The sequence below is a fragment of the Nelumbo lutea genome, chromosome 1 (genome assembly GCF_056320005.1).
Source record: "Nelumbo lutea isolate HS-2025 chromosome 1, American lotus-T2T, whole genome shotgun sequence".
Taxonomy (NCBI): Eukaryota; Viridiplantae; Streptophyta; class Magnoliopsida; order Proteales; family Nelumbonaceae; genus Nelumbo; species Nelumbo lutea.
Window position 1 is genome coordinate 1,752,935 of NC_142684.1, and position 19,255 is coordinate 1,772,189.

General features: G+C 38.9%; 1 protein-coding gene across 2 annotated transcripts in view; it reads right to left on the minus strand.

Annotated features, from left to right (window-relative positions):
• LOC148873175 (lipase class 3 family protein) overlaps window positions 1-19,255 on the minus strand; it is a 90,481-nt gene that overhangs the window by 39,324 nt on the left and 31,902 nt on the right. For both annotated transcript variants that reach the window (XM_088960240.1, XM_088960241.1), the window contains 2 exons: window positions 17,461-17,566; window positions 12,388-12,542 (listed from right to left, as the gene is read on the minus strand). In XM_088960240.1, coding sequence (XP_088816366.1) covers window positions 12,388-12,542; window positions 17,461-17,566 — 261 coding nt within the window. The remainder of the gene's footprint in view (window positions 1-12,387; window positions 12,543-17,460; window positions 17,567-19,255) is intronic.

Sequence of the window (19,255 nt, forward strand, 5' to 3'; positions counted from 1 at the left end):
TATTGGCAATGTTGATAGCAGCTTTATTATCACAATACAACTTGAGAGGACCTTCAGTCTTGATACCAAGCTCATTAAGGAGAGTTTTGAGCCATAAGAGTTCAGCAACCCCGTGTGCCATAGCTCGGTATTTTGCTTCTGCACTTGATCTAGCCACAACATTCTGCTTCTTACTGTGCCATGTGACTAAGTTTCCTCCCAAGAATGTACAGTAACCTGAGGTTGACTTTCTGTCTCCAACAAATCTATTGGTGTGTTTGCTGGCCTACACCCCATCATGTCTGTTTCTTCTAGGAGATCTAGCACATATTTTCGTTGACATATGTAGATTCCTTCTCTTGATCTAGCAACTTCAATCCCGAGAAAATATCTCAGATTTCCCATGTCCTTGATCTCAAATTCTGAAGCTAAGAACTCCTTCAGCCTTTTCATCTCTTTCACATCATTTCCAGTAATCACCATATCATCAACATAAACAATGAGAGCTGTAAGTTTTTCATCCTGTCTCCTTGTAAACAATGTATGATCCGCATTGCTCTGAGTGTACCCCACTTTCTTCATGGCCGTACAAAGTCTCTCAAACCATGCCCGGGGAGATTGCTTCAGCCATACAAAGCTTTCCTTAGTTTACACACCTTTCCAACATTATATCTAGGTAGGGGTTCCATGAATACCTCTTCATGTAGATCACCATTAAGGAAGCATTCTTCACATCCAGCTGATGAAGTTCCCAAGAGAATTTTGCAGCTAATGATAGTAGAACCCTGATTGTGTTGAGCTTTGCTACCGGGGCAAAGGTTTCCTTGTAGTCAATTCCTTCCTTTTGTGTAAATCCCTTTGCCACAAGTCTGGCCTTGTATCTTTCAATTGACCCATCTTCCATGTGCTTTACTGTGAATACCCACTTGCACCCAACAGTGCCTTTCCCTTCTGGCAGGTCCACCAATTCCCACGTTCTTGCTTTCATTAGGGCTTTCATCTATTCATTCATGGCTTCTTTCCATCTTGGATCAGATACTGCCTCTGAATATCTGGAAGGGACACATACAGAGGAAAGAGCAGACACAAAGGAATGATAAGCATGTGATAAATGTGAATAAGAGACATAATCAGCTATGGAATTCGAGTGGTGCAAGAACAAACAGGCTTACGGAGAGCAATGGGAAGATCCAAATCTAAATTGAGAGAGTCAGAATTACCTTGGATTGCAGAGACAGATTGATCTGAGTCCAACTGGTTGCAATCATGAGGTTGAGGGCCCTTCTTCCTTCTACTGTATATAAGTATCTCTTTCTCTTGCCTGTTGGGATCATCAGGAGCATCAGCTGAAGCTGGAGATGTAACTAGCACAGCGGGAGTCTCACTAGGTCGACCTGGAATGGTACAGCTAGGAGTAGTGGAAGGTGATGAAAGGGGAACAAAAAAAGAGGGAGAATGAGAATCCTCTTCCATCCCACTAGTCTCCCCCTGAAGAGGATTCTGAGAAGATTGGAAATAGGGTTGAGACTCAAAAAAGACTACATCTCTGGTGACATATTTTTTCTTGGAGACAGGATCATAACACTTATACCCCTTTTGCATAGGAGAGTAACCCAAAAAAAATCCCTTTGTAGCCTTAGGATCCAGCTTGGTTTTCTTTGGATCCTTCACATGTATGAAGCATGTACATCCAAAAACTCGTGGGGGAAGAGGAAATTCTGGAAGAGTGGGACACAACACAGAGAAAGGGGTCTTCATACCCAGTACCTTAGATGGCATCCGATTTATCAGGTATGATGCAGTGAGAACAGCTTGAGACCAATATTGCTTGGGCACATTGTGCTGGATAAGTAGAGCTCGAGCTGTCTCCATTAGATGCTTGTTCTTGCGCTCAGCAACCCCATTTTGCTGAGGGGTGTAAGCACATGATGATTGATGTAACATGCCTTCTTCTTCCATGAATGAGTTCAGGGATCTTTCAAAATATTCAGTTGCATTGTCTGAACGGAATTGTTTAATCTTCTTATCAAATTGTGTTTCAACCATCTTGCAAAACATCATAGTTATCCGTGGAACTTCTTCACGTCCTTTTAACAGATAAATCCAAGTGCATCGAGAATAATGGTCAATAAAACTGATAAAACAACGGAAGCCATCAATGGAGACAATGGGTGAAGGACCCCAAACATTAGAATGGACCAAATCAAAAGGGGTTTGAATTTCATTACTAGAAATTGGATACATTGATCTGCATTGTTTTGACATTTGACACACATCACAAACTAAACTTTGACTCGGAATGCCCTTGCATAAATCAGGAAACGACATTGCTAAAGAAGAAAAAGACGAATGACCTAGCCTAGCATGTCACAAGTGCAGCCTAGCTCTTGACTCCACACTTTCTGGACTAGTAGTAGCAGAAGCTTGCAGTGCTGAACTGACATCAGCATCAAAATAGTAGAGGCCCTCATACTCATGACCACTCCCAATCGTTCTCCTCGTCAATCTGTCCTGAAAAACATAATGAGAGGGAAAAAAAGTTATACTGCAGTTCAAATTTCTTGTAAGCTTTGAAACAGACAACAAATTTGATGTAAGACTAGGAACATGTAAGACTGATTTAAGAGAGAGATCCTTGCTTAGGTCAACCACTCCCTTTCCCGAGATGGTGGAGAGGGACCCATCAGCTACTCTCATCTTATCCTGGCCAAACAATAAATGATATGAGGAGAATAATGAGGACATATGTGTCATATGGTCAGTGGCTCCTGAGTCAATCACACAAGAGCTAGAATTAATGGAACTAGTTGCACTAAATGCAGAGGTTGTACCTGATTTGGCAAGAGAAGTAGAAGCTAAAGGATTGTTCTTCAGACGGGCAAATGCCCGGCTGAGAACCTCTACCTCACTAGTTGTAAAGCCTAAGGTACTTGGTCCAGAGGAATCAGCAACCTGCTTTGTAGTGGAAGAGGACACTGGCTGAGTACTCTGTGAGATGTCACTACTGCTGTTGGTGGCAAGATTCCCACTTGCTGTGTGGCCCTTATGTTGCCTTTTTTCCTTTCTCAGGGCAGCTGGCTTCAGATGAAGGTACAAGACCCAACATTTCTCCTTTGTGTGTTTCTCACCACCACAATGGGTACACTTGAGAGACTTCTTGTCTGAAAATCTGCTTCCCTTAGTGGAAACTAAGGCTGAATGTTCTCCAGATAGTTTTGTTGCTTGTGTCTGGGAGTTAACCTGCATCTCCTTTCTCCTTACTTCTTCATTCCTCACCAGGTAGTAAACATGATGAAGCTCAGGTAATTCATCTCTCCCTAGAATCTGTGACCTTAAACCTTCATATATAGGGTCTAAGCCTGCTAGGAACTTGAAGGCTCTGCCCTCCTCAATCTACTTGTCATGCCTCTCCTTATCCCTGGAATTTTCCCAATCCAAAATCATGTGATGGTCAAGCTCTTCCCAGAGACCTTCCAATGTTGCAAAGTATGTTGCCACAGACATGTCTCCTTGCCTTAGGGCTGCAATGTCTTGGTTCAGCCTGTAGATTCTAGCATTATTCTTCTTTTGGCCATATGTCTTAGATACTTTCTTCCAGATTTTAGTGGCTGTAGGAAAATGATGAACAGTTCTGGCCACCTGAGGAGTCATGGAGGCCAGCAACCAAGACATAACTGTGGCATTTTCCTTGCGCCACACAGTGCATTCAGGGCTGCTGATTTCTAGTTCCTTTTTATCTCCATCCAAATAGCCTATGAGTTCACGAGAAGTAATGAACAGTCTCGCTGAGATAGACCACTCTCTAAAGTTATACTCATCCAATAGCACACTCGTAATCTGCAAGCTATGCAGATTAGGGTTCTCCAGGTTTGAGGACCTTATAACAGGTATGTTATCTTTAGAGGAAACTTCACTGGATAGTGATGACATCCTGACTTCGATCAAGGAGTTGTTCACAGCACTGTTGGGTGGTTCTGGTTAGGGCTGGCCAAAGTAGTCACTGAGTTCACAGTGCTGATAGCACATCAGATAGGCTTCACTTGGACTAAATCAGTTTGGGTACAGCAACAAAGGTGTTTTGGGCTGGTAACCGACCTATGCTATGGAGACTCCACTTGAACTTCGAGTACTGCAACTGTAAAGGGAGTTCCCCTCCTTACAGACAACACTTGGACTGCTGAAATCAGTCCTCAACTAGGTCTGTCCCATACAGACCTCTACTTAGCAGCCGAATAGTTGCTAACTACTAGAAACTAGTAGGACTCCAGCTTCAGGGTCTGACCTCCCTTGCGCCCTACAACCAAGGGAAACCCTAGGGTTTCACAGCAGCAACCCAGATAAAAAAAAATGAAATACAGCAAGAAGGAGGAGATGGCGTCGGCAATAACTAAGAAGGTGCTCAATGCTCTGATACCATGAAAGCTGAACCACTGTAGTCGAAGTGGCAGAAAAGAGAAGAAGAAGAAAAGATGTTGGAAATGTCGAACTGTACTTGCAGTCGACCATGCCTTTATTTATATATAAGTGAAGTACAAAGTACAAGAATTTACTGGGATACCCCTGATTAGTGATGGGACACCCAGAAGACTTAAGACATAAACAAGATTAGGCCCATTAACAAAGGCCCAGTTACAAGATAAGTTTAACATAAGAATGGGTTAATAGGAATTCTTATAAGCCGAACACACTCAAGCCTTCTAACATATCATTCTAACACAAACTGTTGGTTAATTATTGTTGTTTCTATTGGCTGTTCTGATTAGACTTTTGGATAAAGTTTGGCATCTTATTTTCTGATTTTATAAGCCCTTTCAAGGAGATACTAGCGGAGGGGGCCTGTGTTGCAAGGGCTCACTCATAAACTATTAGGCTCGAGCTAGATTCTAATTAGAGACTTGAGTTCGAGCTCAAGCTCGACTTGAGTCAAAAGCTCGGAAGTTCGATCTTGGCTACCTTTGGTTGCAGGTCTCAAGCAGTCGAGGTTCCGAGCCGAGGCCTCCTTCAATTGCCGAGGTGCCAAACTGAAGTCTCCCTCAACTACTGAAGTGTTGAGCTAAGGTTTCCTTAGCAGGCGAGGTGTCGAGCTAAGGCCTCCCTTAGTTGACAAGGTGCCAAGTTGAGGTCTCCCTCAGTTGTCCAGGTGCTAAGTCGAGTTCTCCCTCAGTGACCGAGGTGTCGAGCCGAGGTCTCCCTCAAGGGTCAAGGTGTCATCTAGCTCAAGCTCGATTTGAATTAGAGACTTGAGCTTTAGCTCAGAAGTTCGAGCTCGATTCAAATTAGAGACTTAAGCTTGAGCTCAGAAGTTCGAGCTCGATTCAAATTAGAGACTTAAGCTTGAGCTCAGAAGTTCGAGCTCTGCTAGGCTCGAACTCGACTACCTTTAAATGCAAGTCCCCTAGTAGCTGAGATGTCGTGCTGAAGTCTCCCTCAGTTGGAGAGAATGTGGCATTCTTGTAATTTATAAGGAGAGAGAGATGGCATTCTTGTAAATTATAAGAAAAACAGAGAGAATTGAGCTCATAAATTATCAGGCTCGAGCTCAATTCAAATTAGAGACTTGAGCTCAAGCTCGAGCTTGGCTCGAGTCAAAAGCTCGGAAGTTCGAGCTTGACTACCTTTGATTGCAGGTCTCTCAAGCAGCCGAGGTTCCAAGCTGAAGTCTCCCTCAATTGTTGAGGTGCCAAACCGAGGTCTCCCTCATCTACTAAAGTGTCGAGCTGAGGTTTCCCTAGTAGGGAAGGTGTCGAGCTAAGGTCTCCCTCAGTTGACAAGGTGCTGAGTTGAGGCCTCCCTCAGTTGTCGAGGTGTTGAGCCGAGATCTCCCTCAGTGATCGAGGTGTCGAGCTGAGGTCTCCCTCAATGGTCGAGGTGTCGTCTAGCTCGAGCTCGATTCGAATTAGAGACTTGAGCTTGAGCTCAAAAGTTCAAGCTTGGCTCGGCTCGGCTCGAGCTCAGAAGTTCGAGCTTGGCTTGAGCTCAGAAGTCCGAGCTGAGGTCTCCCTCAGTTGGAGAGAGAGTAGTATTCTTGTAATTTATAAGGAGAGAGAGAGATGGCATTCTTGTAATTTATAAGAGAGAGAGAGTGGCATTCTTGTAATTTGAAAAGAAAAATAGCAAGAGAGAGAGTTGGTAGGAGACAGTGGTATTTTTCTAATTTGAAAGAAAAAAAAAAGCAAAAGAGAGAATTGGTAGAGAGTAACATTCTTGTAATTTCCAAGAAAAAAAAGGCAAAAAATAATATTAGATTCCATTTCCTTCCTCCTCAGGTTACGTACACATTTCAGCTTAATATATTTATATGCATATGGATTACTTTGTTTGCAAGGTAGTCGTTAAAATTTCACTATAAACTGCTGTTTGGTTGCTTTGGGTGGTCTGTTACCACTTTATTGGAATAGTTCTCCATATGCTAATGCGAGGCACGAATAGCCAATTAGCCACATGGCAAACAGGAGAAGCAAGTCAATGTCAAAAAGGACATAGGACATGGTAGCTAACATCCTCTAGGACACATGTCAGTAAAGGAAACCCAAATACCAAAATCTTAAGAGGACACATGGCAGGACTCTGATCAATCCATGTGGTAGGAAATCAATAGAATCTCGAACTCTTGGGAATTATTTCCTGGCACAATACGAAAAGAAGCTTACTCACTTTCTTCCATCAGGCTCTCTCTGGTTACAAAAGAGTCATTTCCCCATCATTCAGACAGACCCCACCGAGTTTAGCCTAACCCTCTTACCCTCCTACATTTAGAATAATCTAATCATAGGAATGAATCCAGAAAAGGGAGAATTTCAGCAGAAATAACTTGCCTCCGATCCTCAAAGACCCAACAGATGATCAATAGCATGACACTAAATCACTGTTACAAATATGAAGATGATGGTGATCCTTGCCAATAAGGTCTACGGTCTCAGCGACCATGTTACCCGATTGGCAAACAAGTTGGAGATGATTTGCCAGCAGTAGAACAAGATTAATAAGAGATAATTTGACAGCTTTTCCAACAGCAATAGATGAAGATACCCTTACAGCCACCCATGTACTACTTGGATGTGCTTTCAACCACAACACCTGCCAAAGAGACAACATAGGCAGCAATGGCAACGCCAACAACCCCATTCATGAGTCATGACTTACCCTAATGGTGACAGGGGCCGATTTTGTAGGTTGGGTGGAATATGAGGGCTTTTCCCCTCCAATTCTCAGTAAAGAAGAGTTACATGAGTATGTGTAGACCCTAGTAGAAGCCAGCCAAAGTAAGCCATGGTCGACCCTACACCAAAAACTCTACTACGTGAGGATTGGTTTGAAACCCTACCCAGTTGGCTGTAACCCTCCACAACAGTGGCACTGTATGACAACTAGTTTGGAAGCCCATAGGAGCATATTAGCAAGTTTGAAAATCTTCTCAGGCCATTCACCCTTAACAGAGACTTGAATGTGAGAGAATTTTCCAAATCTTTAACTGATTTTGCTTATGTGCAATTTATCAATTTGGCACCAAGAAGCATTGCTTCATGTAAGAAGTTGGTCAAAAACACGTAGGGAAGTGGTTCACAATGGAGAGGAGGTTGACCATGACGGACTAGAGGAATGCAGAGCAAAGGTTCAAAGAGGAATTGGTGGAATACGTGATCAGATTCAGAAAGGCCACACAAGCAGTCTACAACAAGCACATGGTAGAGAAAAACTTTGTGGAACAGCGTGTGTGGCATGAAACCATGGTACCAAGTAGTACTTGAGAACTTGGGGCTTCAAATTTTCTCTAAGTTATGGGAGTGTGCTGGGCGTACGTACAACAAAGACTATTAGATACCAGATCCCAATAGGAGATGGGTAACATAAGGAAAATCACAGCCCCAAAGCTAGGAGTCTTACATAGTGGATAGAAGGCTGTGATCAAACAATGAAGTAATACCACCCTATAATAGGCCATTAGCAAAACCTGTTGGAAGTGAAGAAAAAAAGGATGTATTTTTTGACTAATACAAGAAGTCGAGACACACCAGAAACACTGTTGGAAGCCCCATCCTAATCTTGTGCCTACAAGGCTTAAAATCAAGAAGGTAAATGCAAATTCAGCTGTTACAACTAATGTTCCTTCTAGCTTTGGGCCTAGATCCACTTCATTAGAGGCATTGATTGCTAAAAAAGATACTTTGACTCAATTGAAGAATGATGCTGGTATTACTGGATCATCCCAGCCTGTTATTGGGGCAACTATTCCTACTTTAGCATTTGCACATTCAGATACAAGGCTATTGCTTATCATGCTTTGACTCTAGGTAATACATTATTTTTGGATAGTAGATTTGGGTGCCTTTGACCATATGACTAGCCTAACCTCTTTGTTCACCACCTATTCTCTATCCTCTGGAAGGGACAAAGTGTCTATTATTGATAGCTCTCTTCCCCCTATTTCTGCCAAGGTAAGTATCAAGACGTTTGATGCCATTACCCTTTCCTCAGTACTACATGCTCCCAAGCTTAATACTTCACTTTTAGTTAGTGTTACCCAAAATCAGAATTGTTTAGTGACTTTTCATGATCTGATGACAACGAAGGTGATTGGAACTGGCCCTCGAGGGGAATGAAATCTACTTGCTTAAGCATCTACTTGGAAGTAATTAAGGAGTTGGAAGGTCTTTTGTTTCTTAGTCTATGAGTCAAATTATACTTTGGCATAATCAATTAGGTCATTTATACTTTTGTGTCTTTGAGTTTTTTCTTGCTTTATTTGAATTAGTTTGGATGTTAAGTCTGAAGGTGAAAGTTGTGAACTTGCAAAACATTATAGATCAATTTAGTATTTGACTAATAAAAGAAACATTATTTCTTTTACCATGGAGGCCTTATCATACTTTTGATATGGGGGGATCTAAGTGTTTCTTATCATTTGTTAATGATTATTCTCATTTCTCATGGATTTATTTTATATGCACTTGAGATTAGGTTCCCACTTTGACCTGTGCTTTCCATCAAATGGTTCTCACTCAATTTGGAGCTAGAATCAAAATTTTTATATACGATAATGCTAAGGAGTACTTTGCTAAATCCCTAGCCTCATACTTCAATGAGTATGGGATTATTCACTAGAGCACTTGCCCCGTACCTCTCAGCAGATTGGAGTAGATGAGAGAAAAAAAAACAGACATATCCTTGAAGTTGTAAGAAGTATTATACTAAATTCAAATGTCCCTTTACGTTTCTAGGGTGATGTCATCCATACAACCGTGTACCTCATAAATAGAATTCCTTTCCAAGTTCTGGATATGAAGTCCCATTTTACCCTATTGTATCATGATAAAGATCTATTTACTATTCCTCTTAAGGTTTTTGGGTCCTCACCATTCTAAGTTTGATCCTAACGATTATGCTCAAAACCAAAAGGGGTAATGTTGCTATGCTCTTTTCTCGGCTTCTTGTTTTGTATTTATAGAAGTTATCTTCTTTGAATATGTCCCTTATTTTCTTAGGGTTTCTACTAAAGGGGAGAGTGGTGAAAGGGATGTTTTTACTTTAATTGTTCCTTTGCCTATTCCTATCACTGAATGTGAGTGTAGTGAGGGGAATCGTGAGAAATGTAAGGAGTTATAGGTGTTTCACAAGAGGTGGAGGCAGGTTGATTTTGGTCGTGATCAGCCCAGGACAGTTCCAGTTTCCTCTATGATGCCAGATTTAGATACCATTGCTTATCTTCCTACTGATACATTACTCTCATCCCTAGATTACATTGCTACCTTACCTCTTGGCTCCTCACTGACATCCATTGAGCCTTTACATTCACCAAATGATCTTGACCTTCCTATTGTTGTTTACAAAGGAAAGTATCACTGCACTCCATCCACTACCCACTACATTTCTTGGTTCTTGTCATATAACCACTTTTTAGCATCTTATAAATCCTATTTGGCATCCATTTCTACTATCTCTATTCCTAGAAACATGCAGGAAGCCTACTAGTGCTTGATTGCAAAGATGTAATGAAGACGAAAATGGATGCTCTCATTAAAAATAAGACTTGGGAGTTGGTGGATCAATTGGAAGGGAAGAAACTAGTTGGATGCAGATGGGTATTTACAATGAAGTATAATATATGTGTTCGGTTAAAAGGTGTAGTACACAACTAGTTGCAAAGGGACACATCGACTTATGGTATTTATTATTTGGAGACCTTTGCATCGGTTGCCAAGATAAATACCATCAGAGTGCTATTATCTCTTACTGCTAATTTTTCATGGCCATTATTTCAATTGGACATCAAGAATGCTTTTCTTAATGGTGACATGCAAGAGAAGGTTTATATGTAATTGCCCTTGGGTTTTATGATACAAATGCATGGAACAAAGTTGGTAGGTTGAAGAAAGCATTATATAGTCCAAAACAATCTCCCAAAGCATGGTTTGACAGGTTTAGACTTTATTTGGAAAATTTTGGTTATATGTAGGCTCAATCGAACCACACTCTATTTATTAAGAAGAAAGGGTCTTCCCATGGTTCAAAGTATCGATACAATACACCCCATATCGGGCATATCGTATCGTATCTTTTGAAAACAATACGGTCCGACACGCCTGTTTCCAAGTGTTTCAGACCCCCAATTTTTTTAATAATGAAAAACAGGTTATAAGCTTTCCAAAAAAACAAACTTTGAAAAAAAAAAACTAAAAAAAAAGACTTTCAGCCATTTCTAAGTACCGATACGATGCATCCAAAACTCGTATCATATCGATACTTTGAACCTTGGGTCTTCCTTAACCCTTTGTCATATATGTAGATGACATTGTAGTGATAGGCAATGACACGAGTGAGATTAATTCCCTTAAGAAACTTCTCAATAATGAATTTGAAGTTAAAGATTTAGGTGAATTGTAGTATTTCTTAGGAACTAAGGTGTTCTGGTATAAGCATGGCATTTTTATTTCCTAGAGGAAGTATGTCCCTAATCTCCTAGAGGAAATTGGGAGTTAAATCTATAGGCACACTGATTGAGTTGAATCACAAGATTAGTGCAAAGACAAAGCCATGTATTGGTATCTTATAGGAAAGCTTCTCTTTCTTTGTCTAACAGGTCTTAGCATTTCCTATGTTATCATTATTGTGAGTCAATACATGCATTCTCCCAAAACTACCCTCCTTGCAATAGAAAGGATCCTTGCCTAAGAGGTGTCCAAGCCAGTTTATACTTTTGAAGGACAATGACCATATGAAGATAGAAGCGTACGTCGATGCTAACTAGGCTGGATGTGTTGATGATAGGAAGTCCACTTTAAGGTATTATGCTTTTCTTGGAGGGAATCTTGTGTCTTGGAGTAGGAAACAGAATGTTGTTGCTCATTCCAGTGCTGAAGTGAGATATAGGTCTATAGCTCATGGTGTGGTTGAGGTGGTATGGCTGCGATCCCTTCTTGAAGAGTTAGGTATTGAGTATGAAATGCCTATGACGTTGTATTGTGACAACTAGGCTGCTATTAATATTGTCCATAATCCAATACAACATGAAGAATGTGCTTTTTCATAGTGACCTATAAGAAGTTCAAATGTTATTTCCTCTAGTATCAAATCAACAAACAAGTCAGAGAAGGTATGCCTATTGAACAAAGTAATACATTATATATGGAATAAAGTAATCACTTCAAACCTGGCTTAACTAATACAGCTCTGGTTGTGTATGTAGCTGATACTCTCCTCACTGGAAATTTTAAAGAAGAGATTCAGAAACTCAAACAGTTTCTAGCTGTTGAAATACTTCATAGACATTGAGGTGGCCTAGTCAAGAAAGGGGTTCTTCATCTCTTAAAAGAATTATATACTAGATCTTCTACAGAAGACAAGAAAACTGGGGCTGGATCAGTTAATTCCCCAATTATACAAATCATAAGAAAAACTCCTATAATGGAGATCCATTAAACGATATAGAGTTTTAGAGACTAGTGAACTAATAGATTATATTTGTCTTTGACAATACCTCATATTTTGTATGTACTAACAATTTAACGGCCAATGTAACATGCTCCCTATGATCCATACCTTGAAACAATAGAAAGAACTTAGAGATATCTTAAAGCTATTAGTAGAAAAGGATTATTGTTCCTTAAACATTAGCTATTTCCCTTCATAAAAATCACCTACACCTCTTCTAACACATCCAAATAAAAACCTTGTAATTCCTTCATACCCTAATTCATCTAAACATTACTTCAATACCAGTCCCACATTATTATCACTTTTGAACAACAACTTTCTGAAATAATATACAAATCACATATCTCGGCCCATAAAAAATATAGAATAGATGTTAGTTCTCTTGAACCTAAAGAAATATACATCTAAGCTTAGTTAATCATGATCAGAAAAAGTGATGCAAAGACATGCACAGTAGAGAGAGAGAGAGAGAGAGACTTAATCAGTCCATCCAAATCTTCCTCTGAAAGAGAGCATTCTCTGCATAACCCATCAGTTATAAGGTCTTCGGGAGTCTCAGTTCCACGTACAGCAATCACTACTGATTTCAAATGATGCAGAACCACGACAAAGTATGCAGCTTCACGCTTTGCCTGATAAAAGAAAATATAAAAGAAATATTCTAATATGGAGAAACTAACACGTCAAAATTCATCTCTTATAAGTTAGAAGATGAAAATTGATGACAGATCTCAGAAAACAAACAGAATAAACTCTCAACTGATTCAATAGTAAGGAATTTCAAAAGTCTATAAATTAAACAAAATCTATAATATCTTATAAACAATCAAAGGAATGAAACAATGATCTACCTGAAATTGATGAGAATGGAAAGAGAAAATGGACAATTACTAATAAATCAAAGTACGCAATAAAAATATAATAAGGCCATTGCTTTCAAATAAAAATTGACTTTTAACTAAATCATATGAATTTAATGGATAAAATCAGGAACGTAACTTCTAATAGGAAGAAATCAAGCACTAGAACCCAAGACAGCAATATACAAATAAAAAAAGTAAATTTCCAATTAGTCGGCCTTGAAAAGGAAAAGATTGAGTTAAAAAATAGGAAGTTTGTAAAAGCCATCATGATCTGATCAGTGAAGGTAGAATGATCATATTATTTGAAGGCAAAAGGGGTATTGTGTAGAAAAACTAAAGGAAGTTATGAAGGCTGGTATGCCATCAGTTACTTAAGTCTAGTATACATGAATCATTACTACGCAAAATAATTAAGCAATACTTATAGCATAAGATCAAAATAAAAAGTCATACATACTGGATGCTGCATGAAAATGATTTATTTCAGCAATTTTGCGTAGCATTCAAATGTACAACATTCTAAATTAAAATGGATTCATTTGAGGTTGTTGACAAAAAAATTGGAAATGAGTTGATATTCTTAAAGTCACGAAATAAGATCATTCAAATTATTTATTAATAAATTAGGAATTATAAAATTTTAGATAATGACCCTGTGCTCTAAAACATAATGGGGTAGTTTAGCCATTTGGGTCAACAAAAGCGGATAGGCACCCCACCTAGGCATTGCCTTGATTCACTCTTGAGATATTGCCAACTCCTGAACATGTTTTCAATGAGAGCAGCTCTTGATTGTGTCTTTTCATGAAGATTCTCATATTTCAAGTCTTTTTCATCCTCAATCCTTAACATGAGGAAGCGATGCGTGAAGTTTGAAGTAAAAGTCTTTTATTTGAAGAGTTCAGAGTTGGTGGAAAGGTATCTTTGAAGATTAGGAAGCTGAAGAAAGCATGGGTATTTTTGGTAGGAGATGAAACTGTTGTCTGGTTTAAGAACTTTGTTGTTGAAGCTATGCACAAGGATAAGAGAAAGGACTAGAAGAGTTTTAAAGAGGCTGAAGGAAGAATGGTAGAGATAACTTCATTGCTCTGTTTGAGTTTTTTTGATGAAGGAAGAAAACAAGTGGTATGTTTTCCTTGAAGAAGAGAATGTGCATGGAGGGGGTTTAATCTTTAATATAATAAAGGGTTTTACTACGTACTTGGATGAACCTAATACAAAAAGTCAAGGATGCTGAGGCATCAAGAGGAGGATTCAGGAAAGACCATATCTGTAGCAAGAAGGGTTGGGAAAGGTAAATTGATGTTCAGGAAGGAAAGAAGGATTGGAATAAGATGCTGGTACATGAAGTGAGGAGGTTCAGGACTGGAAGAAGATGGAAGATGTGGTAAGTCAAGGGTTAAAGCTTATGGGGACTATGACATTCACACCATTTAAAAGACGAAAAAGGAAAATCTCTTATTGACCTGGTTGAAGATTAGTTGGAGATGGGTGCTGTAAATCTACAGTCGAAATATGGCAATATCTTGGTCTCAAGCTGGTCTCCTTTGTCCAATGCAAAGATGCTATGTGCGGAAGATGGTGTCATTGTTCAAGTGGTTGGACTTCCTTTCTATTGCAATCAAAATCTGGCCAACAGAGAAAGATGAGACAGGTCTTCTAGGGGCCAAACCAGTTGAGACCCTTATGGATCCTAATGTGAAAATGACTGATAGTCAGGGGGAGTCATTCAATCTGGAAGGTACAGGAGATTAGTTGGCAAATTGATTTATCTGACCATCACATGTCTGGATATCTCCTTCAGTGTGGGGGTTTTGAGTCAGGTCATGCAGAATCCTAGTCATTTATTGGGAAGGTGTTATAAGAGAGTTGAGATATCTGAAAGTTGCTCAAGGCTGGGGATTACTATACAAGAAAGGAAGAGAGTTAACCTTATAAGGATATTCAGATGCAGATTGGGCATGTTCCTTGATGGACAATAAATCTACTACAAGGTACTGTACCTTTTTGTGTGGCAACCTCATCACTTGGAAAAGTAAGAAGTAAAGTGTAGTTGCTAGGGGTAGTGTTGAGGCCGAGTATAGAGCAATAGCCCACACAACCTGTGAGTTGATATGGCTGAAACATCTACTTCAAGAGATAAGTATTCCTATAGGGAAGCCTATCAAGTTGTTCTGTGATAATCAGGCTGCTACTTATATTGCTTACAATCCAGTCTTCCATGACATGACCAAGCATATAGAAGTTGATTGTCATTTTGTAAGAGAAAAAGTAACAAATGGTGATGTTGGTACTCCTTATGTCAAGTCAGAAGATCAGCTAGCAGATTTGTTTACCAAGAGCTTGTGTGGTACCAGGATGAATTTTATTTGTAACAAGCTGGAGCTCTATGATATATATGCTCCAGCTTGAGAGGGAGTGTTGAAATGCATGCCCATAAGGGGCATTTTTGTCCCTAGACATAGCTTTGTATTTTCCCCTGTTAAAAAACACTTAACAGGGGCATTTATGTACTTTTGCATGTTCTAAAGTTTTGAATTACAAAGCAGGTAAACAAGGAGAAGAATATGGTTTGTATATTCTTCCTTGAGAACTTTTTCTCTCTTTTTCACTTGCTTATTGTTCTCTACTGTACAAGACAGCTTTCTCCACATATTTCCCCTTCTTTTCCTCTCTTTTCTCATTTTATTCTCAGGTTATAACATCACCACACACTTACTCAAATTAATTTTCAAACCAGCCAACATCTCAAAACACTTCAAAATTGCCCTTAACTTTAGAACTTTTTGAATTGAATCATTAAAAAAAATAATGTCACATCTGCATACTACAAATATGATATGGTGACCCCTTCCCTTTCAAACTCTAAATCCATTCAATATCCCCACCACCACCACCCCTTTGTGAATCAATTTGCTGAGCACCTCTACCACTAAAACAAAGAGCATTTGAGACAAAGGGTCTCCTTGTCTCAAACCTCTAGATGAATCAAAAAGCTTTGTAGACACTCCATTCACCAACACTGAGAATGAAACCGATAGATGTATGCAAACATTCAACTCCTCAACTTTTCACTATAGCCCATTCTACTCAGCACTTCTTCCAAAACACTCCATTCTACATGACCATATGCCTTCTCCATATCAATTTTGCAAATAATTCCTACTTTCCCACTTTGAATTCTTGCATCCACACACTATCATCAAAGATTTGCATCCCTTCTACAAAATTCATTTGTGCTGGCCCCACCATCAAATGCAAGACCCTCTTAATAGATAGCATCTTAACAATTATCTTATAAGGAAACGAAATCAGGGTAATAGGTCTGAAATCCCTCACCCCTTCCACCTTTAGGATTAAATATATGAAAGTAGCATTTGCACGTCTTTCAATTTTCTTTTCTACCCAAACTCCCTAAATGCATCCATAATCTTCTTTTCATTTTAAATATGTTTTACACAATGTTCAGAGAACCGGACTGGGCATAGAACTGGAAAAGGCTGAGGTTAACTGGTCAGAAGTTCAACCAGGGTTGAACCATGATGACATGGCATATATGTATATATACTACGGGTCATATAAATACTAAATATAATATATTTTGCAACTTTTACTATGATTAAATATGGTGGATGGATGGCAAGTTTCTTAATTTTTGAAGCAAATGACCAGGTTCAAGTCTCTTAATTTACACTTTCTTTAAAATGTGTGTAATAAAGTAATATATACAATAAAGAGTAAGTAATTAACACAAATAAAGAGGTGTACTAGTGGTAATTATGTAATACATGAAAATAAGTGGTCATGGGTTCAAGTTTTGTCACACATGTTTTAAAATTTCAATTATTTAAAGACCCGAGCAGCTTCATAAAACCGGGATTGGTTCATCAGTTTTTCGGTTAAACCAGTCGGTTAGCCGATTTTCATCGGATTTTTAGCAATTACAGTTCTTGGGGTGTAACTAAATTGGCCAGGGCCTCAAGTCATGGTTCAATCGGTTTGACCAATTGGTTTGTTCTAGCTTCCTAAACACTGGTTTTACATGTTATATTTATGTATTTTAATTTGAGATTATAGGTTTTTTAAAACATTTATTTTAAAATTTTAAGTTTATATTTTAAATTAATGTTGTGTTTAATATTTTTAATATTTTGCGTTTTTTGAATCTTTTTTATATATTTTTTACCTTTTTAGCATTTTTTGTGTCTTGCTACAAAAAGGCATGTGTCTCACACCTTGGGTGCAAAATGGCCCTTGTGCTTTTTTTGTGCCTTGCGCTTTCAAAACACTAGGGGTGCAAGTTAAATGAGCTCAGATTGAGCCCGTAGACCTGAGCCCAAAGTGGTGTAAAATGTTAACTTGGGCAAATTCAAGTTGTGCCCCCACATGGAAAGTCTTTGGTCAACAACCTCCCTGTAATATGGAAAAAAACAACCTGCTTTTATAGCTTTTTTTTCTAATTAGTAAACTGAAACTTAAATTGCAAGTTTTACCAAGAGAAGGGTCCAATGTACATGAATTGCAGAGATAGAATTAACTGTACATCGCAATTTGTGGCCAATCCACAAGAAAATCTATCCTACATACAAGATTTGGGTAGCAACCGAGGCAACAATATGGCACAGATGGCTAATGTTGAAAGCATTTGTTTAAGCAAAATACAAAATTTCATGAGAACAAGCCTCACCTGACTAACACGCCCTTTCCTAAGTGATTCTGGTGGTATATTAGCATTTTTCAAAAAGGCTGCCGCATGTCCTCTCCACCAGTTATCACCTTCAAGTTTAGGCCGCCTACAAAAAAAGGGAATCTAGAACATGAAGTGTAAGAAAATAGACAAAGATAATTGTTGTTAGACAAGCTATAGAATACAGATTGCCAACATACTATTTGTAAAAAATGGATTAACTTACCAGATCCAAAATTGCCAAATCTGAAAACAAAAAAAGATACAAGAAAAAAACACAATGAAATAGGTTTTGCAGAGTTCCCCATTTTCTGAGAGGAATCTTAGATATCTAAAGATCTCTCCTGGGAGAAGATTGCTCTTTTTTTATCATAGTTGTTTACATTTAGAGGCATAAACTAATGTTGATTAGGCTGGCTTTGTATATGACCAATGCTCCACATTTAGATATTGTACATTGCTAAGAAAAAAATCACTACTTGGATAATGCAGGAGCATGTGGGGCCCACATGTACCTAGCTTAACAGTTGGTTATGGACCAAGTTCGACAAGGTGAAATGTTGAAAATGAGATGTATGATTGAAGATTTGTTGCAGCTGTGCAAGCAGAGTGAGTGGAATCCGTATGGAGATTCCAGAAGTTAACCGCAAGACACAACGAAATGTAGTCTTAAGGATGAAATTGAGGTTGAGGAGGAGAATCCTTTCCGCAACCCTAACAATGGAAGAGGGATTGAACAGGGTGGATTGGAAGAAAGGTTGGTACATCCTTTAAACCTCAATAGTGGTAGGATCAAGATAGAAGTTGTTGATTTCCATGGGAAGATGCATGTAGAAGACTATTTGGATTGAAAAGCCAGCAAGGACAACTATTTTGAGTGGAAGCCAATGCCCAAGGAACAAAAGGTGTTGTTTGTAAAGATAAAATCGAAAGGCTCTGAACTTTAAAGGTGGAAGTAAGTTGAGGAGAAACAATCTCATCTAGGGATACCAAAACTCAGCACATAGGAACAATATTAAGGAAAAGACGAGTAATCAATTTTTACCAACTAATTACACCATGAAGTTGTATGAGAAATTCCATTGCTTGAGGAAAAAGGGAATGACAGTATAAGAATACACATCAAAGTTTAATAATCTCTACATTGGGGTTGATCCTAATGAGAACAAAGAGTAACTAATAGCTTTGTTATCTCATGGGACTTAGCCAGTCCATTAGGGATGAGATGGCAGTAGTGAGCTATTTAGTCTTGAAGATGCTCAACAATATGCCTTGATGGCTGAGAAGTGAGTAGTATTGCATTATGATGCAAGGGTGCCCCATCCTAAACATGCAAGCTCACAGCAATAACACAATACAAGTGTTACTAGAGGTGTTTAGAGTGAACAAACAAGTGTAAAAAATGTTAAGAGTTAACAGTCTGGGTCGGACAACTATTAGAAATCCTATTGGACTTCGTGTAAGAAGAGAAAGAAACAACAAGGTTCAGCAATTTCCATTGTTTCGCATGTGGAAAACAAGGACATGCTTCTTATACCTACCCACATTGAAGAATTAACTTGGTGGAGGCTATTGATAAAGAATATGAGTTGGGGGAATCCAAAAAAATGTGGAAAACAAGGACATGCTTCTTTTTTATCTATTTCCAAAAAGATGGTACAAAGGGTTATCTTTTGGCATGAGGATGTTACATGGCAGTTAGCTGATTGGGGTTAACTTACATGATTTCTTGGGGTCTAAAAGGCATTTTTGCCTTTTTTTTTTTTGCCATTTTATTTATTGATTTCTGGTGATA